The sequence below is a fragment of the Tiliqua scincoides genome, chromosome 6 (genome assembly GCF_035046505.1).
Source record: "Tiliqua scincoides isolate rTilSci1 chromosome 6, rTilSci1.hap2, whole genome shotgun sequence".
NCBI classification, from domain to species: domain Eukaryota; kingdom Metazoa; phylum Chordata; class Lepidosauria; order Squamata; family Scincidae; genus Tiliqua; species Tiliqua scincoides.
The window spans coordinates 85384153-85411414 of NC_089826.1; the positions used below are offsets into that span (position 1 = coordinate 85384153).

General features: G+C 43.7%; 1 protein-coding gene across 1 annotated transcript in view; it reads left to right on the forward strand.

Moving 5' to 3' along the window:
• The first annotated feature begins 281 nt into the window (after positions 1–281).
• FKBP4 (FKBP prolyl isomerase 4) overlaps positions 282–27262 on the forward strand; it is a 38099-nt gene continuing 11118 nt past the window's right edge. The window contains exons 1-6 of the mRNA XM_066632474.1: positions 282–541; positions 10511–10655; positions 13087–13229; positions 21954–22074; positions 23565–23721; positions 24013–24103. Coding sequence (XP_066488571.1) covers positions 437–541; positions 10511–10655; positions 13087–13229; positions 21954–22074; positions 23565–23721; positions 24013–24103 — 762 coding nt within the window. The 5' untranslated portion in view covers positions 282–436. The remainder of the gene's footprint in view (positions 542–10510; positions 10656–13086; positions 13230–21953; positions 22075–23564; positions 23722–24012; positions 24104–27262) is intronic.

The window sequence follows — 27262 nt, forward strand, 5'->3', positions numbered from 1 at the left end:
CCCGCTGCAGCCAGCGGGGCTCACTCCAGGGAAGGGGGGCCGCGGCCCTCTGGGAGCCCAGCCCGCGCCTGGTGCTCGGAAGGAAGGAAGGCCCGTGGCAGCCAGCGGGGCCTCCTCCCGGGGAAGCGCCTGCGGCTGAGACGCGCGCGGGAGGGCCCACCAAGCCCGCCGCAGCACAGGCGCGCCCGGCCGAGCTCTCTGAGCCCTCGGGCGGCCTCTCCGCCCGGCCGCCCCGCCTCCCTCCGCCCGCCCGCCCCTTCTAGAAGCTTCCCGCCTCTCCGGCCCGCCAGGCCCGTTCCGCGTGTCGGCGGCGCTGCAGCGGCGGGAGCGAGCCCGGGGACGAGCGCGCCGCCTCCCCCAGGCCCGGCCGGCCCTGCCCGACGCTCGCCTCGCCTCAGACAGCGCCGCGCCTCGCCGCCAGCAGGGAGGCGCCGCCATGACGGCCGAGGAGGCGAAGGCCGGCGAGATGAGCGCGCCCGCCCGCGCCGAGGGCGACGCCGGCGCGGACATCACCCCCAAGCAGGACGGCGGGGTCCTCAAGGTGCGTGGCCGCGGGGAGTGCGGGCTGGGTGGGCGAGCCGGGCCGGCGGCCTCGCCCCCCCGCCAAGTAGGTCTGCGAGGTAGGTAGGCCGGCTGCCCCCCCCTCGCCAGGTAGGTCTGTGGCTTCAGCCCCCCCCCGGCGAGGTAGACCGACGGCTCCTCACGCCAGCCCGGCCAGGTAGGCTTCAGGCCCCCCCCCCCGCGAAGTAGGTCTGTGGCCTCGGTCCTCTCCGCCAGGTAGGCCAGCAGTTCCCCACGCCAGCCCCACCAGGTAGTCTGGCGACTTCCACCCGTGCTTTCTGCAGGCAAGGGGCTCAGGAGAAGAACAGGAGGCGGCCTCTGGCCACCGACCGGAGCCAGGTGAGTGGAGCTGCAGGGGAGGAGAGCAGCAGCCTGGGCTGGCGACGTCTCCTGAGTGCTCTGCAGTCTGTCCTGCAACGACAACCCTGTGAGGTGGGCCAGCATGCTTTCCATGTCACACCTGCTGAGAGTCATGCCAGAGACCAGATCTTCACCTGCTTGCAGAGTCTGCAGCTTGCAGCCTAAGAGCACTATGCTAGGCATGTCTACTCAGAAGCAAGTCCCATTGTGTTCAATGGCGCCTGATCCCAGGGAAGCAAGCGTTGGATGGCAGCCTTTCACTACAGGGCTGGCTTACAGCCTATGCTGTGCACACCTACTCAGAAGCAAGTCCCGTTATGTTCAGTGAAGCTTGCTTTGCTTCCAGGGATATGTGCATAGGATGGCAGCCTTGCTTGCCACAGGCTTGGGCTGCTCAGGCCAGGTACTGTGTGCTGCCTTTTTCTGCAGAGGCAAAAAGGGGTTGAAATGAGGCTCTGTGAGGATGCAGTGCCTTTATCTGTAATGTAGAATTTGGTCAGGTGACTGGGAATACAACTGAGGAGCGAACGCATGTGCAGAGTGCCTGCTCCCAGTAAGGTTGCAGCTTGTTTTACTCTTTCCCCTTCAGTGTCTAATGCCTTGGATATCAATCAGCTTGACACTGAGTAAGTGAAATTATTGCTCATCCCTTCATGATGCTCCAGTTGTATGTCAGCTGCCTGGTTTTGAAGGTGTAGGAGCATGAATGGGAAGAAGTGGCCATCCTGCAGTCAGCAGCCTTGGCCTTGCACATGGAAGCCAGGCTCACGGGTCACCAGAATGGGATGGTTTACAAGCAGGATTGAACCTGGCCCCTGTTTTTAAAAATCCATGTCCAGGACCATGTCCTTGAGACTCCAGGTCACGGGGAATCTGAATTGTTTGTATGGAGCTGAATTCCCCCCACCTTTGTCCTGGTCCACTAGGATAACTAGAGACTGTTAAGTGCATAGACTGAGGCATGAATAATGATGGAGGCAGACAAACCATGACTCTGAAGCCTGAATTAAGTTTGCACAGGAAGGTATTTCTTGTAAAGGAATGAAATGCATATTGGAACATGTGCATAGAATTGCTTCCCTTGGTGCAAGACAGAGTGCAGGAAGTGGGGAGCATTTGTGAGATCGGAAGCACTGCTTCTTTAACAGCCTCTTAACTGCATGTTCCATATAGGTATGCTAACATGCAGAGCTCTGGTGCAGTATACATTTTCTGCCACAGCAGTTTCCAGAAGGATAGGCAGTTACCAGGTTACTTCCTTCCTGAGAGGCTTGGATCTTCTTACTAGTTAAACATTAGCTTTGGTGTTAGGCAAGAATGGAGCTGGGAAAAGAGTCTGGACTCTGCGCAGAACAGAGTCCCTTATGAGCAGGCAAGGGTGGGTGGGTGCATGCGCACATGTACACAGGATTACAGACGGCTAGCTTTGTGGTAGGCTAGCTTTGTGATTTGCTTTGAGTTTCTGTGGTAAATTGGAACCTATTTTGTAGCTTCTTTGTAATGTGAAAATGTGTTTGGGCTTTGAAAAATAAAAATATTAAGAACAAAGGAAGCTGCTGTCTACTGAGTCAGGTTTGTCCAGCTTGATTTTGTCAACACTGACCATCAGTAGGTCTCCAAGATTTTTGATAGGGAGCTTTCTTAGCCCTACCTGGAGATGCAAGGGTTGAACCTGGGATCTTCTGCATGAAAAGCAGGTGCTCTTTTATTGAGCTATGGCTCTTCCCAGTTACTGGTATCAGCTATTTACACTGCAGAGTACTTTAGAATCCTTATTTTGTTTGCCCTTGCCAGAACAGTGAGAGATAAGGAATTGTCATTCCTATTGTGCAGATTGGAGTTGAGACTTTGTTGCCCCAAACTCCAGAGGAGAGTCTGCGGTGGAGTTGGACTTGTGCCTAATTCTCTCAGTTCCAAGCCTGTCTATCCTCTGAACAGAGCAGCTCTTGTATCTATTTTACTTTATTTGATAATAAATATTTTTGAGCTTTCTGAATTGCAGTGTGAAAATAAAACTACAGTGTAATTGTAATTACACTGTAAATGTATATGCGGTTTAATTTTCTGTGGGATTAAACTGTTCTAATATATTCAGTCACAATTGTCTTACACTGTGACTAGCAGCCCAATCCTATGCATTTCTACTCAGAAGTAAGTCTCTTTGTGTTCAATGGGGAATACTCGCAGGAAAATGTGGATAGGATTGGGCCCTAATTCAGCTCACAAACAAATCCATAGTAGTTATCAGTCCTAAGAACACCCCCCTTGATCAGGCCATAGGCCCTTCTAGTCCAGCTTCCTGTATCTCTCAGCAGCCCACCAAATGCCTCAGGGAACAGACAAGACAGCAAGAGACCTGCATCCTGGTGCCCTCCCTTGCATCTGGTATTCTGACATAGCTCATTTCTAAAATCATGAGGTTGCACATATACATCATGGCTTGTCACTTGTAATGAATTTTTCCTCCAGAAATTTGTCCAGTCCCCTTTTAAAGGCTTCTAGGCCAGACACCATTACCACATCCTATGGCAAGGAGATCCACAGACCAACCTCACGCTGAGGAAAGAAATATTTTCTTTTTTCTGCCCTAACTCTCCCAACACTCAATTTTAGTGGATGTCCTCTGGTTCCGGTGTTAAGTGAGAGTCTGAAGAGCATCTCTCTATCATTCTATCCTTCTCGTGCATGATTTTGTGTGTCTCAATCATGTCCCCCCTCAGGCGCCTCTTTTCTAGGCTGAAGAGGCCCAAATGCCATAGCCTTTCCTCATAAGGAAGGTGCCCCAATCCAGTAATCATCTTAGGCTGCAATCCTAACCTCACTTTCCTGGGAGTAGGACCAATTGAACACAATAGGACTTACTTCTGAGTAGACTTGCTTAGGATTGTGCCCTTGCTCTTTTGCACCTTTTCCATTTCCACTATGTCCTTTTTGAGATGCGGTGACCAGAAGTGGACACAATATTGCAGGCTTACCATTGATTTGTACAACGGCATTATAATATTAGCCATTTTGTTCTCAATACCTTTTCTAATGAACTCAAGCATAGAATAGGCTTTCTTCTTTGCTGCCACACATTGGGTCGACACTTTCATTGAGCTGTCCACCACAGACAGCTCAGAACCCATTAGCCTATAGTCTTTAAAACATTAGTCCTCAAAACATTTTACTTGCTTACGTGTGCCTGTACTTGTCTGTTATGACCCATCACTGGTCTAAAGAAAGAAAAATTCAAATGTTTCCTGTTTTCAAAAATTGTTTCTCTTTGAGGGCAATTAAAAGCCTATACCAATTTATTTTTAAGTGCTGAAAATCTAGTTTCCTTGGGTAATATAAACACGTTTTAACTTGAATACCTTGCTTATCCTGTTTCTGTGCAGGTTTTTTTTTGTTGTTTTTTTTTTTTTGGCACAAGGAGAGCAATACAGTATCCAGGTCATTACAAAATCTAACTACAACAGTTTTTTCCTTTGGCTTAACTGCTCTTTTATTCAGACCACAAAGATGTTAAAACTGCTATCCGGCCAGTGTTTTTGAAATCCTGAAATAAATTGGAAAGAGGCTTCAATCCGACTGCTCCTTTGGAGTATGGACTGCATACTCTTTTGTTGCAGTCATTTTAGTTTAACGTGAATGTTGCCCGTGCCACTAGACCCTTTCCCCTATGCACTCAAAACAAAGTGGACTTTATGCTTCCTCACCCTGTCTGTGAACTTTTTCTAAAATGTATTGATTTCCTTGGAGGCCTCGTACTTTCTGCTTTGGAGTAAAGGGAAGAATTGGGTCTCTAAAGTGCAGTGATATGGATTTGATCCTTCCTAGCAAGCAAATAGCAAGCCGGTATATATGAGGAAGGTGGTATAAATAATTTGAGATTACTCCCACACAAGGGCTCTTTAGCAGGGCTGGAATCAGTTGGATGCTGAATTAAAATGGTGGTTCCATATGGTACTTAATATAGAATTAATGTCCCTATAAAAGCCTGGCAGTGCTTGTCAACCATGGGTGTGTGTGTGTGTGTGTGTGTGTGTGTGTGTGTGTGTTCAACAGAAAATCCTTTTCAGCAAAAGTCCTGTATCCCCTTGTAAAGACATTTTTAATTACATTAATAGACTCTTTTTTGTCTTTTAAAATAACACAAAAAAGCAAATTACTTGCTTCCTGTTCAGTGATTGTTATGTTGGCATTATTAAATTGCCATTAGGAAATCAGTACCTGTTCTCTTGGGGGGGGGGGGAAGATGGTAAGTAGTTTATTCTTTGCAACCTGAACTGTTTCTCATTTCAGAAAACATAAAATAATTGAGAAATTGTTCCAGTTGCAAAGAGGGAACCAATAATGAACCCCTGTGCCCCACCAGGAAATGGGTGCTGATTACTTAAGGGGAATTCAGTTGTTAAGAAGAATGTTCGTATACTGTTTTTTCAACAAAAATATTCACACAGCAATTTACGTAGCCATGGCAGAGTGAACTGGAAGCAACTAACAAGATGTTTTTAAAGAGTACTGAGGAAGCTTCTAATTAAAGTAGTCCTGAAAAATTTAAGTAACTGGATACTCTGGCAGTGAAAGTGCATTTTAAGAAAGAAATATTCCTGCAACTAATGTCTGGAAAAAGATGGGAGAACAATATGGCAAATGCTAACATGTCAGATTGGCAATATTGTCATTGCAGTTCTTCATAAAAATTGAATTAAGAATGTCTATTCCAGATAAAATGGTTAATATGAAAGCAGTTGTATTTTGCAAAACTTTGTTTTCAGTTTGTAAAGACTATACTCAATCAGGAGAGAAAAGAACAAGAGGCAGAAGAGATGGGAAGTGAGGTCTGGTCTTCAGGAGGAATGTGTTCAGTGCTTGGTGCATAGGTGAAGAAGAGGGATAGCAGGTTGGGTGCTACAGGCATGCATGTAGTGCTGGGTGTGGCTAGAAATCTCAAGTCGGGCTTCTTTTCTTCCTGTTCTGCAATATAAATGATCAGCATGTACACAATCAGCATGTACAAGAAGTTCAGAAAGCAAAGTGCCTTCCTTTGTTTCATGAATCTAACAATGAATGCTTTATGAAGTCCCACAATCTACAATGCAGTAGTTCATGTGTTGGAGGCAGGGCTGGCCTAGTGATGAAGTCAGTGGGGGGCAGGGGCAGTCAGCGACCTGATGAGGGGTGCCTTGTGTACTGTCTGCATACAATGCACCAAGCTGTTTCAGTTGGCTCTCATATCCTCTCCCATTTCCCGAGAGCAAGTAGGAAGAGGATTGGGGCAGTCCTAGCCCACCTCTTCCTCCAGTGTTACTAGAGCTGGGGTCTGCAACCTGTGTTTTTAGAGCCGCATGCGGCTCTTTCAGCGGTCTGCTGCGGCTCCCAAGTGGGGGCTGGAAGCGGGGTGCCTTCCCACAGCTGCCGCCCAGCCCTGAGGGAGCCTCTCTCCGGCGCGATGTGCTGCAGGCGCTGGCTGCTGGTGAGTGCAGGGTCGCGGCACCGCCCTCGCCCACAGCAGCTTCTTCGGCAGGCAGGGGCAGCGGCGCTCTCCCGCACCTGCTCTCCGCGTCCCACTGCGAGCAGGCGCTGCGGGACAGGGCCGCTGGTGGCAGGCGTGGGGGGCGCTTTGCAGGGACCCCTGTGGCCGGGCAGGGAGAGCTGGTAGCACATGGGCTCAGCGGGGAAGGGCGGGTGAAAGTGGCAAAGGGGGTGACAGAGCGCCTCTCTGTCATCCCTTTGCTAAACTAATTACTATGTAAAAATACAAAGGCATTTCTGAGGCAGATAAGCTGCGCTCCAAAGCCTCCTCCGACCCTTCCCCGCAACTTGGAGTGCTCAGACCAAGGTGTGTGTGCACCTCCCGTGCGCCCAGGCTGGGTTCTTCTCACCCTGGCGCCGTTCCCCCCCCAGCACAGAGCAGGCAGGGGGATCCTTCAGCTCCATCCCTCTGAGTCTGGCAGGCTTCATTACGCCCTTTGCCTTAATGTTGCCCCCCCCCCACTGCAGAAGAGATGGGGTGACCGACCCTGGAGCTCCCTGGAGTGCGCCTGCAGGGAGTGCACACTTTCCTGGGAGTAAACCCCATTGAACTGAATGGGACTTACTTCTGAGTAGGCATGCTTAGGATTGGGAGCTGACTCCGGAATCAGCCCCTCTGGCCTTCGTGCGATTTCTCTCCTGGTCAGTGCGCCTGAGCATGGAAGTCAGTCCCTCTGAAACCGACAGGGCAGACTTCCCAAAAGAAGTCTGAGGGTAGACGATGCGATCCTAATACTATACACACTGACTAAGGAGGAAGCCCCATGGAAATCAGAGAGGCGCTTACTTCTGAGTAAGCCTGCATAAGTCTTCCCATTGCTTCAATTCAGCGCAAAGCAGCATCTGTTGGTTTTTTTTTCCCTCCCCTGACTCCACTTTGGAGTCAAATGAAATCCCATTGATTTTAACACACTATAATTTTTTTATACATAGCATAAAGATTAAAAAAAACTATATATGCAGTGTTATCTTCATTTTAGATGTCGAGGCTTTTGTGGCTCCCGAGGTTTTCTTTTCTCTGGAAAACGAGTCCAAATGGCTCTTTGAATGTTTAAGGTTGCCGACCCCTGTGCTAGAGGAATGTTTAAAAAAAGGTGCAGCTTCCATCGCTGCCCGTCTTGTCCACTAAGAGCCAGAGTGGGCAAGAAGAGGTGGCACGAATTAATCTCGCGCCTGCCTTTGTGTCTTGAGTTCTGGCACCGCCTCCTTCCTCTTTGCTGCCCTGCAACAACAGGATGAGCAGAGCATGCTGGGGGTCCCAGGTAAGGGGAGGGGCAGGCTGCAGATTGCTACATCGCACATCCCCTCACCCCTCTTCTTGTCCACCCTGGCAGCTTAGTGAGTGGGAGGGGAACGGGGTGGTGGTAGTGGGGTGCGTGCATGCAATTTGGACGGGCAATAGAATTTAAGTGTCACTTCAGTCATCACTTTGACTTGAATTGAGCCTAGTTGTAGACATTGGAAGGAGATGCCTCAACTACAAGAAAAATCTAGATTTACATTGGGAGCAACATTATATGCTCTTTTTACTTATTTTTTACCTATTACCTATTTTAATTTACCTATTTTAATTTACCTATTACCTATTTTAACTATATATGCTCTTTTTACTTATTTTTTACTCTGACTGCTGTTTTTTATGATGTGTTTTATTTTATAAAACATATTTTTTTATTTGTTTTTAAATTATGTTTTTAATATGTTGTAAGCCGCCTTGAGTCCCTTCGGGGAGAAAGGCGGGGTAAAAATAAAGTTGTTGTTATTATTATTATTATAATAAATATTCTTTCACCCCTTCCTCATCATGTTTTAGGAGAAAAGCAAGAAGTCGTGCAATAGTAAACGTGTGATGGACACACATTATGTTGATAGTAGTGGAGATTTTCTCTTCTCCAACTCCAGTTTCTATTTACAGCAACTCAGGAACCCAAGATAGTTCTTTCAGATAGTGATGTTACTCTAGAGCAGGGGTGTCCAAACTTTTTGACAGGAGGGGCCACATCATCTCTCTGACACTGTGTCGGGGGCTGGGAATATAAAAGAATTAATTTACATTTCAAATTTGGATAAATTTACATATATTTACATAAATGAATATATTAGAGATGGAACTTATATGAAAGAATGAGGTCTTGCAATAGCTCAAGGCCTATAAAAGTCCTTACACAAAGCAAGACCGGCCTTTCCTTCACTGCTGCTGCAGCCTCAGTCGTGAAACAGCAAGCAGTGGAGGGATCCCTCATTCACAGTTCATGCAAGAGGTCAAACTGTCGCCCTTACACTGAGAACAGTTGCATTGGGCCAGCAAGGGCTCCAGTAAGTCTCCGGAGGGCCAGAGGCTCATTGGAAACTGGGGGGCTACTTGCGGGCCGGATTGGGAGTCCTCAAGGGCCACAAGTGGCCCCCAGTCCAGGGTTTGGGCACCCCTGCTCTAGAGTAGCCATTTTCAATCTTTTTCATCTCATGGCACACTGATAAGGCACTAAAATTGTCAAGGCATACCATCAGTCTTTTGACAATTGACAGGGCATGCTATGCTGCCGGTGGGGTTTGCATCCCTCAATGGCGCTCTTAATATGATATTTATTTAGTAAATAAAGAAACTCACACGGCACACTTGTGGTCTACTGGAGTGCCGCTGTACACTGGTTGAAAATTGTTGCAATCTGCAGAGTTCAGAAATTTTAGTATCCCAAGGAAACTACTTCATGTCATTTTTTAAAATGTGAGACAGTAGTCCCTTTAATAAACATTGCTCTGAAGCTCTTGTTTAAGAATCTGCTTAAAATCGGAGTTGTATCTTGATAAAGAGTCATATCATATCTTTATCGTATCTTTATTTGATAAAGAGTTGTATCTTGATAAAGATACGACTATGAAGCATACAGAAAGTCCCAGTGGCAATCATTGATATCACTCTTGGGTAGGAAAGCCTCAGCAACCATAAACTCTTCTGTTCACATGAGACTTTGGAGAGCCACTTGGAAATTGGAGTGGACACTAATTTGCTTCTATAAGACAGTTTTTAATATGTAGCTCTCTGAAGAACTCAAAACTGGATTACAACATAGTTATAAATCTGCAGTGACAAATCAAAAGGACCAGGCAAGGGTTGTTCTATAGCACTTTTAATGAATTTATCCTCACAACTTCCCTGTGAAGTAGGTATAGTCATAAGGTCCTGTTTTATGATGTGGGTTTACCAGATGGCCACAGCCTTTCTTTAAGGTCTCCTGGCTAAATAGAAATTTGAACCTGGATCTCTGACACCCAAGCCCTGTACATAGGTGCACATAGTGCACTCTGCACATAGGTGGATATGAGTCACTGGGAGCCATGATATGGCTACCAGTATGGATTCTTATTTTCTATTCCTTTGTATGATAACTCTAGACCATGCTTTCTATGTCCTTTGCATTATGTTAAAAGTAGTATGGGAGACCCATTTGCATGGATTCACTTATCTGCAGATCGGGTCTGGGCACTCTGGAGGGCTTTCTCAAGCCTCCCTGTGCCTTATAAGACATTAAAAATGTTGCTTCTGGTTTCACAGAGACCGGAAGAGACTTTTTTCACTGTTGGGCTCAGTCTGAGCCCGCCTGCAGCCTCTGCTGGGCTCAGAAGATGCTCTGGAGGTGAGGGGAGCAGTGCTCACCTCCAGAGGGTGGTAGGGAGGCATTTGCCCATACCCATGGTGTCGCTTAACCGTATGGGATTCCGGAGAGGAGCCCCGCGAATATGGGGTCGTGCCTATATTTGTGGCATTTGGTGACTTCAGGATTTGTTTTAAAGAAGAACATATTGAATGCAAGCAGACCCAGGCTGCATGGGAGAACAGTTGCAGCTGTAACTCACCTTTGCTGTTTTCAAGCAAAAGGCATAGGTTTGTACTGCATGTTGCATTCAACAAAAATATTTGAGTGACTAAAATGTTAGCGGGGGGAAGAGCACAAACCAGGTGACATTGCCAAAAGAAGCTGTGCTAACTTGCTTTCTTGTCTCATAACAAATCTAGTTCAGTCTTAGTGTGGGCTACCTAGTAATTCAGCTATGTATTTTTTCTCCACAGATTATCAAGAAAGAAGGAACAGGGACAGAATCTCCCATGATAGGTGATAAAGTGACTGTCCATTATACTGGGTGGCTCCTAGACGGCACACAGTTTGACTCAAGCAGGGACAGAAAGGACAAGTTCTCATTTGACTTTGGGAAAGGTACTGTGTTATATACCTGGTACACAACAATGTGATTGTTTCAATACTGTGGAAAATTATGCATCGCGTACTCTGCCAGTGTTGTGGGGTCAAACACTTTCCACTGCTGTATTTTCCCTCCAAAGTTTCTTTCTAAACAGCATTGTTTATAAAAATATTTAGAAACATAATGTCTCAGATTAGGCTTATAGTTAAACTGTTTTTTTTTTCTGATGACTGTTCTCAGGAGGCTTGTGTGTATACATAGAAAGCTGCCTTATATTGGTCCATCTAGGTCAGTATTGTCAACACAGGATGGCAGTGGTGTTTCAGCAAGGCTTTTTCCTTGGCCTACCTGGAGATGTCATGGATTGAACTTTGAATCTTTTGTGTGTAAAGCATGTGGTATTCCGTTGCACTATGGCCACACACATGCACACAGTTTTTCAGGAATGTTAAGGAACCTATATAAGTGTATGCTTTTGAGTTTTGTTTTAATATATTTACGAATGTGCAAATAAAATTAATTTCCAAATAAACACACTACATAACAGACCAGTCCTAACCAACTTTTCAGCAGTGACACAGCTAGACCAGTGGGGCACATGCTGCTTTTGAGGGGGGAGGCCTCATCAAGGTAAGGAAATGTTTAATCCCTGATCTCAGAGTTGCTTTGTGGCTGTATCAGCACTGGAAAGTTGATTAGGGTTGTGTTGTCAGGCTGCTACCCCTGGGGGTTGGGGGATAAGAGTAGGTCCTCAGTTTGGCTGTACCTGTCGTAAGAGGCAACTAAACAGCCACTGGGTAGATGGGACTCCTTAGCCTGGGAAGGCAGCTCATCTGAGAGAAGGAAAACTGATCCCAAACCTCCACTGCCTTGTGGCTACATCCAGTTATGGAAAAGGCTCCAGGAGTCAACCTCGAGGTGAAATCCAGAGCTGGAGTCCCTGAGGCAGTTCATGGCTGAACACAGTCACATTCTGGCAACTCCTGTGACACCACTGGAACCAACTGTATTGGCTTCTGCATTTTCATTTGACCATTCCAGCGATGTGGAGAGGGGAGTTTTGCCGCATGGGTAACAGTCTATCCTCCATATCTACTTTACCCAGGCTTCGCACACTGGAGAAGACACTCTGTTCCAGAACTGCTATTCAGAGCGCAATACCATAGTCTTCCGAGACTGAAGGATGCCATCATGTTAGGCTGCAGTTTTTGGAAGCAAGTCCCATTGACCTCAGTGGAAACTTATTCCTGAATAGTCATGCATAGGGTTGTGGTGTAATAAAACAATAGAATTCCATCAGAATTTTGTTCAATTGCTTCTAGTTATTAGAAAAAATGTTATACAGCACATAAAATTAACAGGATTAACTTCTTAACTATTACCAAGTATAAGTCAGGCATATTAAATTATATTCTAGGGCATTGGCAAATATTCGGATTCAAATATTTCTGAAAAATGTCCGGGAGAGAGAATGTACCATGTCCTTAACTTGCAGCATTAGTGCTACAAATTAAAAAACTATTTTCTCATGTTTACTTTTATGGAAAATACTGTCAAATTGAAGCAGTAGTTCTTACAAGTGGCTTGTATCGCTGTTCTTAGGACTCAACACAGACTATTGTCACTCATTGCTCTGTTACAACGGATATAGTCCAAGATAACATGATCAGTATAAATTGTTAGACGCAAGTTGCATATTACGCATACCATAACTGTGTGTAATGAAGATCTAATAGCCATTTTTAAAAACGTAAATGAAAAGCAACTCTGGGAGGGGACCATTTTAATCATTGAAGTGGGATGGACTGCATAGCCATTCTATTTCAGATGGCCCCCCTGTTTTTCTCTCGGCAGAGTTTTAAGTATGGGTTTGCTCTAACAAATGCAGGTCTAGAACCCCTGGATCAGAGCAACTTGTTTGGGTGCGTTATTTGTAACATTAATAATGGCTTTTGGGGAAAGTATTGAACAACCATTTGAACTATTGTGGAAACAACTCTACCAACAGACATTGAAATTTTGAGTTTAAGCTATGGCTCCAGAGACAGTTGGGTGTTCAATACAGATGTTCTGTTTCTCCAAAGAGACGGAACTCTCACTTTAAGTCTGGTGTTCCATTCTAGTTTATATACATGAGGTAGCAGAATTTAAGCTTCTAATTTCTGTTCTTTTAATTGGCTGCCTTAGGTATTGTACTTTTAGAGTTTTTTACCCTTTTGACAAGGGAAATATTTGCTTTTCTACAAATAAAGATAGTAACATCAAAAGCAAGCTTGGAAGGAGCTGGTTCTAATCGTCAGTTGGAGTTTGTGACATGATTTTTCCCCTGCAGTTGTGCTGGCAAAAAGCATGTGAATAAATGACTGCTAATAACATCAAAACAAAGTTGTTGCTTGCATATTAATTATATGGCTAAATTCTGCTCTGTATTTTTGTTTTGTTTAGGTGAAGTTATTAAAGCATGGGACATTGCCGTGGGAACAATGAAAATTGGGGAAATTTGTCAAATTACTTGCAAATCAGAATATGCCTATGGCTCTGCAGGCAGCCCACCTAAGATACCTCCCAGTGCCACTCTCATTTTTGAGGTAAGTTAGAGATGGCCTTCCTGCAGCTACAGAAGTGGGGAAGCGATTACCCCAGCAGGTATACAGGCTCACAAGGCTAAAGCTTGCAGCAAAGGCAGTAGATTTTGTGAGTCCCAGTACTTCAGCATGGAGGCATGTTACTGGATGCATTGCTTGGCTGGTTAGAACTGAAGCATGTGGGACTACAGAAAGGAGCTGGTTGAAGTGTCTGATACTTCTATTATACAGAGAGTGCCTGGAGAAGTCAGTTGTGGAGTCAGAAGAAATTTATCAATATAAATTAGATACATTTTTAATACATGTGCTGATTTTGCCTCATTCCCCATAATTTATGGAAACATACAAAGAGCTGTGCAGGGCATCCATCTCTGGCTCCAGAGGTTTTGTGAGTTGTTGCTCTCTTATTTCTCAGTGTGTCAGAATCACCTTTATTGGCATACATCCCAGAACACCAACCCAGCAGGAAATAGTAGATGAATAACAGTTTCTTACAGTTATATCAGGTGAATGTCTTTATAATGAAAGCTAAGAACTGCAGGATCTGGAGTCTGCATCCATGTTCCAAATTTCTACATTTTCATTGTTTGTGCAGAATACACATGGCTCTGGCTATAAACCAAACAGTAGGAAACCCTTTCTCACATCACACACCCCCTCCTGGAAGTAACTATCACAGTACAATATAAAGGTCAGTGGTCTAATTAAAGTATTGAGACTAGTTTATATACAAGAGCTCTACTAGTGGTGGCTAGCTGTGGTGTATAGTTATTTAAGCAACACCTAACCACTCAGCAACTATATGGAAAAGATATGTAAGATTGGTACAAGAGTCATGTATTCATGTGCATACCTTAGGTGTGTAGCATCATAGCACAGGAAGCAGCTTACATGCAGCTGTATGAGTGTAAGAGAAATCTAGTTTTAACGTCTTGAGTGTCCATTGATAATTTTTTGGTCACTTCATAGCTGGTAGTTGTCCTGTTTGCTTGTTTAAAATGCATTTGGTCACTACATGTCATAGTAATGAATGAAAAGTATTCAATTTTTTCCTACAAGGATGGTATGCTTATAAGTTTTTAAAGAAACACAATTTCTTTTCTTTTTATTAGGCAGGCCACTTAGGTTAGGTTTATTACATATTTGTAGGTATCTTTTAAGCCACATATGGATCTGGGTTGGAAGGCAAAGTATGGTTTACACAGATCAGTTGGTCACATTTGGGCAAAATAGCAAACTACAGTTTGCTGCCAGTTAGGAGCAGAAGCTTCTAATAATCCCTTCTGCCAGAAAGAGGAGGGGGGTCAGGAGACAAGAGAATACCCAAGCTTGAGATTTGCTGTGGTTTGTTCTCATGGCAACAAACCATAATTTGTTTTTATATCTGAACATAGCCTTTGTCTGCTTCATTTGCAGGGCCAATGGTGATATTACAGACTAAAGTACTTTTAATTTTGCTTGGATGGAATCTAGAATGCAATCTAGAATGCAAGTGTTTAGTGTCATCTCTGTCTTACCAGCATAAAAGAGGCTTTATTCCATAGAAATATTGGGTCTCCGTTTTTCAAAGCTAGTTTTTAATACAAATGTGTCAAACATACACACAGAAAATAACAAAATGTAACAAACCTAACCTAAGTGTTCTCCATTAAAAAAAAAGTATGTTTCTTTCAAGCTCAGAACAAATGTCAAATGTATAAAACTCTCAAATGTTAGTTTCATATTGCCAGTGATTGTGAGCACAAACATTTCTTTAGCTTCAGTGACATTTCAAATTCTTCAAAAAATTATAGATTGCTGTACTGTTCTTCATCCTAAACCGGATCCTAACCAACTTTCCAGCTGTGCTAATGGAGCATGTGCTGCATCCTGCAATTGGGTGGCAGGTACAGGGGCCTTTTCAAGGTAAGGGAATGTTTGTTCCTTACCTCATAGCTGCATTGCCCTCACCTCTGCTGGAAAGTTGGTTAGGATTATGTCCTAAGGCTGTTGATTACACATTATCAAGTTCTTTTTTGCGGGTTCTGTACGGTTGCACGTAGTAGAGTTCTGTGTATGCAGAAGAGCCAGCCTTAAAAGGCTACAGGATTTTGTCAGGTTTTTGGCCCTGCTGTTGAGTAGTTAAACCCTGTGCACAGCCATATGCTTATTGTGAAAGAAGAGCACTCAGTCTCTCCATTTCTTTTGATTGCAGTTGAAGCAGCTTTATGCCTTCCTTTATCCCTTGGAGAAAAAAAATAGTTTCCTCTGCTTTTACCTTTATTTTATATCTCTTTGATTGTAGTTGTTAACTTTACAAATAAAAATAGTTTTAGTAGTTTAGTTGCTTTTGTCTCATAATGGGATGAACAGGAGCAACCGTATTTGGCACTTCCTGTGATCTGAGTTCCCTATAAGGGTTTTATGCTACTGCAGCGATCCCTCCCTCAGCTGTGCAGCACTACGACTTGTCATGGTGTCTCCTCCAGACATTTGGCAATGATGTTGTCATATCATTACCAAAATGCAGGTTGCCAAACTCGGCAGGGAGGTGCATGGCTGCTTGGCCACACACTTTAGCAAGAACAATACCTGTGATCCCTTCTCCTTCACCAGTGTCACCAATGGTTCTTTGAAGCAAATGGGGGATTCAGATGGCTCACTCGAGGACTTGTGTGTCATCTGGACCAAGGCAGTTTCTACAAGGGGAGCATGGCAAATAGAGATGAACAGTACCAGACATCCCTTTTCCTCCAGCTGAAGTAAAAACATCATTTAACAACCAAGTGTACAGAGTTGCTCTCTGAGGTGCTGATGTCCCACACTCCACCTCTGTAGTTCAGGCATTGACACTAACAAAGGCCTTAGGCCAGTGGTTCTCAAACTCTCTGGAAGAATTTGAGAGCCATTAAGTTCTTGTGTGGGCGGAGGGGGGAGGCAGCAGGGGTGGGGGAAGGCAGTGGTGCGATCCCCAGGAGCGATCGCTGAAGCGGAAGTGGAGCGCGATCGCTCCGCGTCTACTTTCACTGCTGCGGGGAGCCCTGCTGCAGGTCGTGCCGGGCGCCTCACACCCCTGGGAGGCTGCGGGGGCTTGGGTACGTGTGCCCAAGCCCCTGCAGCCCCCCTGAGCGGTGTGATCCTGGGGATGGCGCTGCTGCCTCCTCCCTGCCTCCAGGTTGCCCCGCAGGCTGGGGCGTCGTGAGGCCCCAGTTTGAAATGCCCTGCCTTAGGCTCATGTTGATAAATGGGCCACGCTCTGATCTTGTTCTTCACTAACATGGATTCCAAGGGCAGATTTGCTAGTCTCCTTCCTGGGAGTAAGCATCATGCTGGAGTGAGAGATTATAGAGTCATCAAAGTGTTGTTCCTCCCCTTCAGCCTATATGGCTGATGCCAAGCTGGGAAGGTGTATGGACTTGGGAGTCAAAAGGCCATGTACCGTCAGATATATACACATCTTCACATTGATGGCTGTACAGAGCATAAGAACTTCCTATTTTTTGCTCTACTTTAATTGGGATTTGGTTTCCATTTATTCTGATATGTATACCCATACTGCCATCAGACATTCACCCTGGGCCCAGCTTACTTGATATGGGGGCATGTATTATTGTTGCTGGAGCTCCAGTCCTAGTGCTTGCCTGGCAGTGCAAGGGCCAAGAGATACCATTGGCTAAAGCATCTGCTGTCTGTGCAACAGTCACAAACTGGTTTGACTGCTTTCATTGATTTGTGCTTCTACCTTTAAAGCCGCGCAGATTACAATACCACCTCCTGCAGTGTTGACAATAACACCATCCATTTCTTGCAGTAGTGGTCCCCCTAATACTAGTGCTAACATGTAAGTTACCTGTTCTCCTGTCATCACTGTTAGCTCCCTTGTCTTTCTCTCATCTGTGTCAGCTACAGAACTATACTTGGAGGCATCTACGTCCTTTGTCCTTCCTTCCAGACTTTTACTGGACTATCAGGTGGAGAGTGGGAAATCATGTTTTTTTTTTTTAAGGAGAACATGAAGATATACAATGAAAATGTAATTAGAATAGCAGCCATTTGGACATGAAGTACCAATTTCGAGTGGAGCATGTCAGCAACACAGGGTGCAGTCCTAACAAATTTTCCAGCACTGGCATAGCTATGCCAGTGGGGCACATATTGTGTTCTGCAGTTGGGGGGCAGTCACGGAGGCCTCTTCAAGCTAAAGCAATGTTTGTTCCCTTACCTCAGAGTTGCATCGCCTTTACCTCTATGCTGGAAAGCTGGTTAGGATTGCGCCCTCAGTGTACAACTCTGTGCAGGCAAACGAATGCCCACATATTAGTCTTAAGGGAGCATATGAACCTTGAGAGAAACTGTTGTTAAGTTGCATTCACTGAACAGACTCATTTAGGTCCCACAGATTCTGAGGAGGGGAAATTAGATGCAGTGGCAAGGAAGTTCTTAGCCACGGCTACTATGAATATGAAAATCACCAAGTTCTTTTCTCGCATGCAAAAATATTCCCATATTTTATTTGGGGGGGGGGGGGAGAAAATGGTTCCATTGTGGAATAAACTAGTGGAGGATGCCTGTAAGAGAGTCAGCATTCTCCAGTTTGAGCCTTCTAAAGTTGTTAAACACCAGATCAGTGTAGTAAAACTGCTTGTGAGGTGTTCACCCTAGACCACGCCTGGCTCAATAGCCTTCAGAAGGCATGCATGGCTATGCTCTGTCTCTCTGCTTCCAGACACCAAGGCTTGTACTGAAGACCTACCTTTAATAGGGAAGTCCTGTTCAGAACTGTCACAGACTATTCTCTAGAGCAGGACTGTCAAACGTGTTCCGTACAGCAGGCTGAAGTTCCCATTTATGCCACATGCTGGGGGCTGGAAGTGACGTTGTTAAGCGGGTGCCGATGAGAAATAAGCACTTTGTTCTCATCTAGGAACTGCAAATGACAAGAAAATATGCTGAGCAGTGTTCCCTCTAATATTTTCCCTCCCGTGTAGAGCATTTAATGACCTTGACTGTACATAGCCACTGTCATCTTAAAATGGCAATGGCCAATCTGATCTGTAGGCAAAGTGAGGTACTGATCGTGCATCACAGCTACAGTGGCCAGGTGGCAAGTTTACCTAGAATTATCATATACAGTAATGCATGACCATTTTGGCTCCACTATTCCAAACTGACAAAAAATGCCCTTTATCTACTGAGTGCTAGGTATTCTGAAATGGTAACAGACTCTCTGAAAACTTAGATTTACAACACAAGCCTATGCCTGTCTGTTTAAAAGTAAGTCCCATTGTGTTCAATGCACAATCAATGTTCAGTGTTCTATCCAATTTTCCAGTGCCGGTGCAGCTGTGCCAATGGGGTGTGCACTGCAGTCTGTGGTGGTACGGCAGTCACAGAAGCTTCCTCAAGGCGTGGAAACATTTGTTCCTTTACCTCAAGGTTGCATTGCAGCTGCACTGGTGCTGAAAAGTTGAATAGGATTGGACCCTTAGACTCTAAATCAGGATATGTTACCAGAAATCCCAGCCCTTATCTAGGCACACCAAGGATTGAAGTTGGGCCTTATCTTTTTATTAAACTTCGTTAAGATGTTGTGTTTCTCTGGGTGGTGCTAATAAAGATATGACTATATTGGGACTTATTGAGGTTCTCTCTGTTTCCCAGTTCACACCATGTCTAATTTAATAAACCTGCACCTACACTTTCTTAAACATACACCTTCCTACCCCAAGTTAAAAAGCCCCTGATAATCTTGGTAGCCCTTCTTGGCATCTTTGTACAAGGTATTGTGTTCTTTGTATCTTTTCCCATGAGAATACTTTTGGTGATGGGCAAACAGAAGTGCACTTCTGCCTGCATCACTTCTATCGATGTTGTGCACTCATGTCTAGCTACCAAGCATCACTTCTGTCAGAGATCTGCACACATTGCCTCACTTCTCTGCAGTGGTACAGAACAATGTTGTGCACTGTAAAAGTCCCCAGTTTTTTTGAGCTCATCAACTGAGAGCAGACAATTGCCAATAATTGACAGAGCCCAATTATCACTTAGCTCCATTATGAGTTTCCCTGGACCTGAAAGGTCTGGGGTCTTATTTTGTTTTAGCATTAACTTCTGCCTCTCTGCAAAGGCAAAGTTGAGACAAGCTCAGTAGTCTTGCTTTTGTTACTGTAAGCTTTACTACGACAGGATGTAAGTATTTTTTCTCAGCACAGGAAAGATAGCATAAACTGTCATTTCAAGAAGTAAATAACCCATGAAAACTGTAGAGGCTAGCAAGCACAGTCTCATTCTGGACCAAGTGCTACACTCCTGACAGTGATAGACTTTCCCAGCCCATCACTTTGAGCCCTTCTGCCCCATCGTGCATCATGGTGCAGTTGGAGAGCTCACGGTGGCTTCCTTAAAATTAATTTGGCTTGAGCAACACAACAGAGGAAAGCCCATATCAACTTTCTAGTGCTGCTAGTCATCTTCAAAATACTCCACTCCTTCCTGGCACCTTAAAATCTGTACTATTTGACACTTCAAGCAGTTAATTCAGCAGTCATGTACTATATTATAACAGCAGAAGGGCACAGCTTTGAAAACTCTTTGCTCTCTGACATGAACAATTTGGAACTGGTGTGTTCAACATCACATCACCCCAGTGACTAGTCATCATTCTAGTTGGAGTCTCCGGCAATTTGGCAGATGCCCTCTGTTAAGTAGGAATCAGAGTTGTTTTCCACAAAGTCTCAACATTGATTTTTTTCACTCCACTGTTGATAACTGGGGTCATCCTGCTGTTCGCTGGTTTGCAGCCAGTCTCAATACCAAGAGTCTTAAGTTTTGTAGCCAACCCAGATACCTTTCAAATATGTCTTAAGGCAATTTATGGATAAAAACACAAAACCGTCACAGTTAATGTTAAAAAAAACTACTGTTAAGATAAGCAACTAAAAAAATTCTGACTGCTCCTTCAAGGCAAATTGGTTTATAGATGAAAGACTAGCCAGGTGTGCCAGTGGATGGAGCGTTTGTGGCCATGTACTGTGAGGTGAGGGGACAGGAATAGAGAAGAAAATTCAAAAGTCTAGATACCACCACACTGGGCGGTCATTAATGCTGCTTTATTCTTTTAAGCAGTGACCACAACTGTTACGTTGGGTGCCAAAAAAAGTAGAAAGCAAGCTTGTAGAAATCAGTTGTTATAATTTTTAGAGCTTTGTTCTAGTGACACTATAGCCTGTCTCATGACCGAATCTTTGCTCCTTTACCAACCACAGCTGTGACTCCCATCCCTAGTGACTGATTTGACTTCTCAGAGTTTGACTCCAAGCATTAATTTAGGGGTGTCAAACTCGTTTCATATATAGGACCAAAGTTAGCATTCAGGGTGCCTGTTGAGTGCCAGAAGTGACATCCTTAAGCAGAAATTGTCATCCTTAAGCAGATGATGGCCAGAAATAAATACTTCATTCGCACATAGAAACTCATAAACTGCAAATTACAGAAGAGAAAATGCGCAAATCTCGTTCATATTTTCAAGATATGAGAGTCCAATTATCACACAGAGAACCCAATTATAACAAGGGCAGAATAAATTGCTCCCAGGGGCCGCATTCAGCCTGCGGGCCCTTATGTTGAACACACCTGCAGTAAGCCTAGCCTGTCAGATAAAAATTGTATTCATCAACTACAAATGTCTTCCAAAATAAACATTTCAGACCATCTTATATATACAGCAGAAGTTACTTGGTAGATCTCTTTGCACAGGGAGTTCCACATTGAAAGTCATGCCTCCCCAAAGCCCATTTCTTGTTAGTCTATTTCTAATTTCATTAAATTGACACCTGAAGTAGGGCCTTAGCTGATTAATTCGGTGTGTGCTAGGGGACTCATATGGGAGATAGTTCTGCTCAGTTAGCAACATTGTAGGCCTTACATGCCAACTGAAAAATACATTTGATAAACCCGACAGAAAGTCTCTTCCCATCCACCCCCCAAAAAATCCTAGGCTATAAAATCTTGTCTCAACTCTTCTCAGCTTTTCTGACTATTTTGAGAGCAAGAACTTCAGTTTAGTTTTTGTTTCAGAGGGAGGGTACCTTTATGCTAAGCAAAGATAAAATAACCATTTTTCAATATGGCTGTTTTTTCCCCAAGCTGAATTTTTTGGGACTTTTCAGTACATTTATTACATACAGCTTATCAAATGAACATATCCAGCGGTGTTCTAAATGTCCAGTCAACCATTGATTTTGCTAGATTAAGAAAGTAGTCTTAATATATTTGGCTTTTATGACATTTCAGTGGACTCATGTTTTACTTAACTGTATTTTTCTTTGGATGTGTTTTTGATTTTAACTTGCTTTGATGTAATGACTTGAACAGAATTATTTATTCTGTTTCAAATTATGGCATGCACTTCACGTCACAATGTGCAGCAATGTCCTGAGCATCATCCACATCAATTTCAGTGAACATCTGGATACTTTTCCACTAGACTGGAAGAAAGGCTTGATCATTCTGTGTGGTCCACACCATGTGGTGTAGAAGTTGACAACTATGAGCTTAGCACCAACAGCTACCACTTCTGTCTGGAATTCGACCAGGCTTTCAACGTTCTTGACCATCTTTGCGGGCTGCAGGGATTCTCTCAAAAGAGAAGCACTTATGGTTATTTCACCTGTTAATGCTACCTGCTGTTTTGGGAGAAAGCCAACCTCTTGGATTTTGTAAAGACTATGCCTGAATTTTTCTCTGCAGATAGAGCTATTTGAATTCAAGGGGAAAGATCTCACAGATGATGAGGACGGTGGCATAATCCGAAGAATCCGTAAGAAGGGAGAAGGCTACTCCAAACCAAACGAGGGAGCTCTTGTAGAAAGTAAGTCTCTTTTGGAAGAGGCACACTGAAGAACTATGAAGATGGTGTGTAGGAAGATAGTACGTGGGAGGGGATATTATTCTGTATCTAATTAAGCTGGTGCAGATATAACACTGCCTTCTGGCTGAAGTTGGGAAGGCACACTCCCAAGCAGTAGTCTCCCTCTAAGCAGTCCTTCCCTTTCACCTGAACTGCAGTTAAGTGGCACCGTTGTTTACCTTTTACCCAGGATCTGAATCCAGTTTGAAGTGAATGTCCCATCCTGTGCTAAAGGAGACTCTAGTTAGTGTTGGGTGACCAAGGTTAATGTTGGTGCCAACAAATTGCTTAATTGTATGGGGTGGGGTGGGGGGGATGATTTGCTAACAGCAGGGAGCTGGCACCTTGTCAACATCAGCCCAAAGGCTTTGGATATTCCCTTCGGCACCTCTTAGAACGTGGAAATTTGTAGGTTTTTAGGAGAACTCATAGCAGGTACTTCACAGCTCTGCATCCAAAATGAAATTATTCATACCAAGAAAGCAAATGCTGGTTCAGCCATCAGCTTTGACCCTCCTCTCTTGCTTTCAGGGGGCTGACCATTTTGAACTTCTCAGCCTGGCTGCTGCTGGCGCTTCTACCATCACCTGCCAGTTTTCACAGTTAAAGGGCAGTTTCTACTGCTGAGAGGTAGTTTAACTTTCTCCAAGTGGGAAGATGGAAGCAACAGCAGTGGTGGCAGTGTGAGGGCAGCAAATATAGAATGGCCTGTGTGTCAAAAGCAGGAGGGGCAATGCTAACAGCTGAAGCTTCATCCCAATTTCAGGATAGGAATCCCAATTGTTTTGGGTTGGCTCTTCAGTAGTTACTAGTCAGGGGATGCTGCAGCAGCAGCAGCAGCGGTGCAGTCAGTTTCTTTGAGCAGCCAATTCCCTGAAGCTGAGAATAAGTGTGAGAGGATTGGTATCTCCTTAATTGTCCCTTGTTGTTACTGGGGAACATTCTGAGCACTATTCTGCCAGAGGTAGAATTCTGGGCTATGAGTACTGCTGATTTTAATCAGTGTGGAAGTTCCTGACATGCAGAATAGGTGAGGCCACATCCCCTGTTTTTGATAGGGCATGTTCTGTTCATCAATCAGAGCAACAATGGCAGCCAGTTCTCAAAGGTGAAGAAAGATTAACTCATGCCTATAGGTTTCCCCCTATAGAATTAGCTTTCTTTTGTGTCTGATGAATAGTTATGTATGGCAGTCTCTAGACCAATATATGGAAAAAATGCTGTAAATGTTCTGTACTTTCTGTTCTTTGGGGTTGTCACAGGCTACCTTTGTGACTGAATATGCAGTATGTGCTGTTCTTATTAATGGAGAAAGCAACCATTAATGGTGATGTGTTAAGCCTCAATACTCCTTCCCATGCCAATCCTGAGGATAATGTCTAGTGTCTGTATAGTGCTTTCAAGTGTTCATTTCATATGCATGATCTCCATTTGCTACTTTTTTGTACCAGTTGAGATAGAAGGTCGCTGCGGAGACAGAGTATTTGATAAACGGGAGCTGCGGTATGAAGTGGGAGAAGGAGAAAACTATGACCTTCCTCCTGGCCTGGACAAAGCTCTGCAGAAAATGGAGAAATTGGAAGAGTCTGTGATCTACCTTAAATCCAGGTATGCTTTGCCATAAAACAATTCTGCCAGAACTCTAAGTTGAGTCTGTGTGAAACAGCTTTTATTTGTCTTTGCACTCTGTCTAGATGAGCCTAATTTTGGGGGTTGGGTACCCTTTAAGCTCCCCAACTTAAAAATCATTCATTGGGAGATTCCTTATTGAGAGTGGGGTGGTTTGATGCCTCTGTTATTTTTAAGAATATTCATACACCACTTTTCAACAAACGTAGTTCACAAAGCGGTTTACATAGCAATCTACAAAGCCTTAAAAGCTTCTTGTGTCTTTCACAGCTATGGTTTTGGGAGCACTGGGAAACCGAAGTTTCAGATCCCTCCAGATGCAGAGCTACAATATGAAGTCAAGCTCAAAACCTTTGAAAAGGTATTTAAGGGTGGATTTCTTCTCATGAAAGGGGACTGGGAAGAGGGTTTGATTCAGATAGTCTACTACAGTATGTGTGTGGTGGATGGAGAGGGAGAAGTAGTAATAGGAAGTGAACTAGCAGTAAAAATTAACTAGTTTTATTTATTGGAAAAATAAGGCATATTGATAGATACTACTCAAAATAAACTTATTGTGAAATCACTGTTTGGTTATTGTACCAATATACCCAGTACTTGGATACAGTTCTTCTTGCATATTGTAACATTTAGGCAATACGTTTAAAAGTTATGCTTAATTCCAACAGATTTCATACTATCCCCTCCATCCCATTCTCTTCAGCATGTACACCTAGATTCTCTTGAACCTTCCTATTCCAACATGGGTTTAATACTGTGTCCTTTGCAAAGAACACTTTACAGACTAAGAGCCCAATCCTAAAGAGTGCGCGCCGGCTTACTGCTGGCGTGCACTGTTGCAAACATGCCATAGGGCACATTTGCAGGCCCTAATACTGGTAGAGCACCGGTGCTAGCCCAGCACTAGCTGGCACCAGTGGAGCACCAGACCTCCACTGTTTGGCGACCGTGGGAACCACCAGGCAGCAGAAAGGTAGGTGGGGGGCATGGGGAAAGGCTGGAAGTAGGTGTTCCGGGGGAGGGGATGCGGAGAGAGGGTGGGGAGGAGGCATGCCAGGGGGAGGAAGCAGGGTAAGAGGGAGGCGGGACTGGTGGAATGATCCTGAGCCTCCAAGTCAGGCAGACGGCCTGACTTCATTCTACGTTGACCTTTGGGTCGTCCATTGGATTGGGTCGACCTTCAGGCTACTCGCTTTACCTGGGTGAAGGGGACGAAAATCCCCTTTTCCTGAGGGGCAGCAGTGGCTGCCTGGGGTGCGCTGGATTCAGTGGCAGCCATATTCAGCGCTGCTGTAGGCCAGTGCACTGGGGAGCTCAGGATTGAGCTAGCCGAGCACGATCCTGTGCATGTCTGCATCCTGTTTTGGTCAGTGGGACTTACTCCCAGGTAAGCGTGGATAGGATTGCAGTCTGATACAGAATGTTACGGTATTACAGCCTAATACACTGTTACCATCAGATAGAACTGCCTTCTGCTAATGATGCCCTCTTCTTCCTGTGAACATGTTTTTTGGTTATGATCCCATAAAGCAGGGGTCTCCAAATCCTGGCCCATGGGCCAGTTGCGGCCCATGACAAGCCTCTTTCTGGTCTGCGACCAGCCTCTGATCTCCTGAGAGCCTCTGGCCCAGGTGACCAAACACAACCAGAGTTGTAGGATGGGGGGTCCTTATAAGTATGTGCTTTATTTATTGGGCTATATTGGTGCTTGGAGAAATCCTGGACATTCATTTATTCATTCATCTAAGTTCCATCTCTATTGTATTTATATAAATTTTATATTTAATTTTTTTTCCCGGCCCTCGACACTGTGCCAGATATTTGTTTTTGGTTTTTTTAATACTTTATTTATTTATTACAGATACAGGTAAGGAAAATGGGTTATACTTAGGGCTGGTACAACACAGGTTACACATGAGGGTATTGGCCCTAGATTACAACATGCATCATTCAATTAAAAAAAACACACATTAATACTCAGTACAAAGGCTATCATATTTATCAACATAAAACTTTGCATTTACCGAAACAATATTGTTTAACTAAGATTATCTATCCAGTCATAAAAAGACTTCCAATATATTCTTACTTTATCTAAATCTTTCTTTCATTCTTCCTGTTAAAACTTCCATTTCTGCTATTTCATAAATTTTGTCTATTAATTTTTCTCTAGTTGGCACATCTGTAGATTTCCATTTTTGTGCAAACAATACTCTTGCTGCTATAGCAATATGTACAATAAGGTGTTTCTTACATTGGTCTTTGATTACTGATGTCACATTTAGGAGGAATATTTCTGGTTTGAATGGTAATGCACAATGCAATATCTCTTTCAACAATTTATGTATCATTTTCCAGTATTTCTTTGCTTTTTCACATGTCCACCACATATGATAAAAGATTCCTTCAACCTCTTTACATTTCCAACACTTATTTGATAACCCAGAATACATTTTTGCTAATTTCTCTGGAGTTAGATACCATCTATAAAACATTTTATATAAATTCTCTTTAAAAGACACTGCTTTAGTTATCTTAATATTTGTATTCCAAATTTGGTTCCAGTCATCCATCGATATATTGTATCCATTTTTTTTTTTGCCCAACACACCACTGCATCTTTAACTGTCTCATCCTCCATTCTTATCTCAAGGAGAAAATTATACATTTTTTTTTATATACTTCCCCTCATCCATCAAAAATATTTTATCAAAATATATCTTCTTCATAAAAACCTATTTTTTGGTCGTCTTGTAATCTTGTTCTTATTTGCATTTTGTTCCACAAGTCCAATTTTATTCCTTTCTCTTCTAACTCAGACTTACTTAGGATCTCTTCTTTAATATTCAGCAGATCGGTGTGATTTATTTTGGTCTTTTTTAATCCAGTTCAGATTAGTTGCTATTTCAAGCAGTTTTATCCATCTGGGTAATTTAGAATATATCTTGTATTTTATCTGATCCCATATCCAAATTAAAGATCTTCTTAAAATGTGTTGTTTAAAATATCCATACTGTTTGACTTTATCATAAAACAGGAATGCGTGCCAGCCTATTTGTAGATCATGTGCTTCTAATGTTAAAATTTTTGAATTTGGTATGAGTCCCCAATCTTTTATCCAGTTTAAAGCTGCTGCTTGATAATGTAATTCCCAGTCTGGTAATCCGAATCCTGCTCTTTTTTTATCCTCTTGAAGTAATTTCAGTCATATTCTCAGTTTTTTACCTTGCCAAACAAATTGGAAAATACAATTACTATAAATGAAATTACAGAAGCGATTAAAAGGCAAAAACTCCAAAAAATGCCAGGCTCTGATGGATTACCAGCTGAATATTATAAGAAATTTGAAGAAGTATTGTTGTTGCCATTCAAAAAAGTGATTGATGATATATGGGAGACCGGAGAAATACCAAATTCATGGAAGGAAGGAACAATTACTTTGATACATAAATCAGACACAAATGAAAAAGAAATTAAAAACTATAGACCCATTTTGCTTTTAAACACAGACTATAAAATT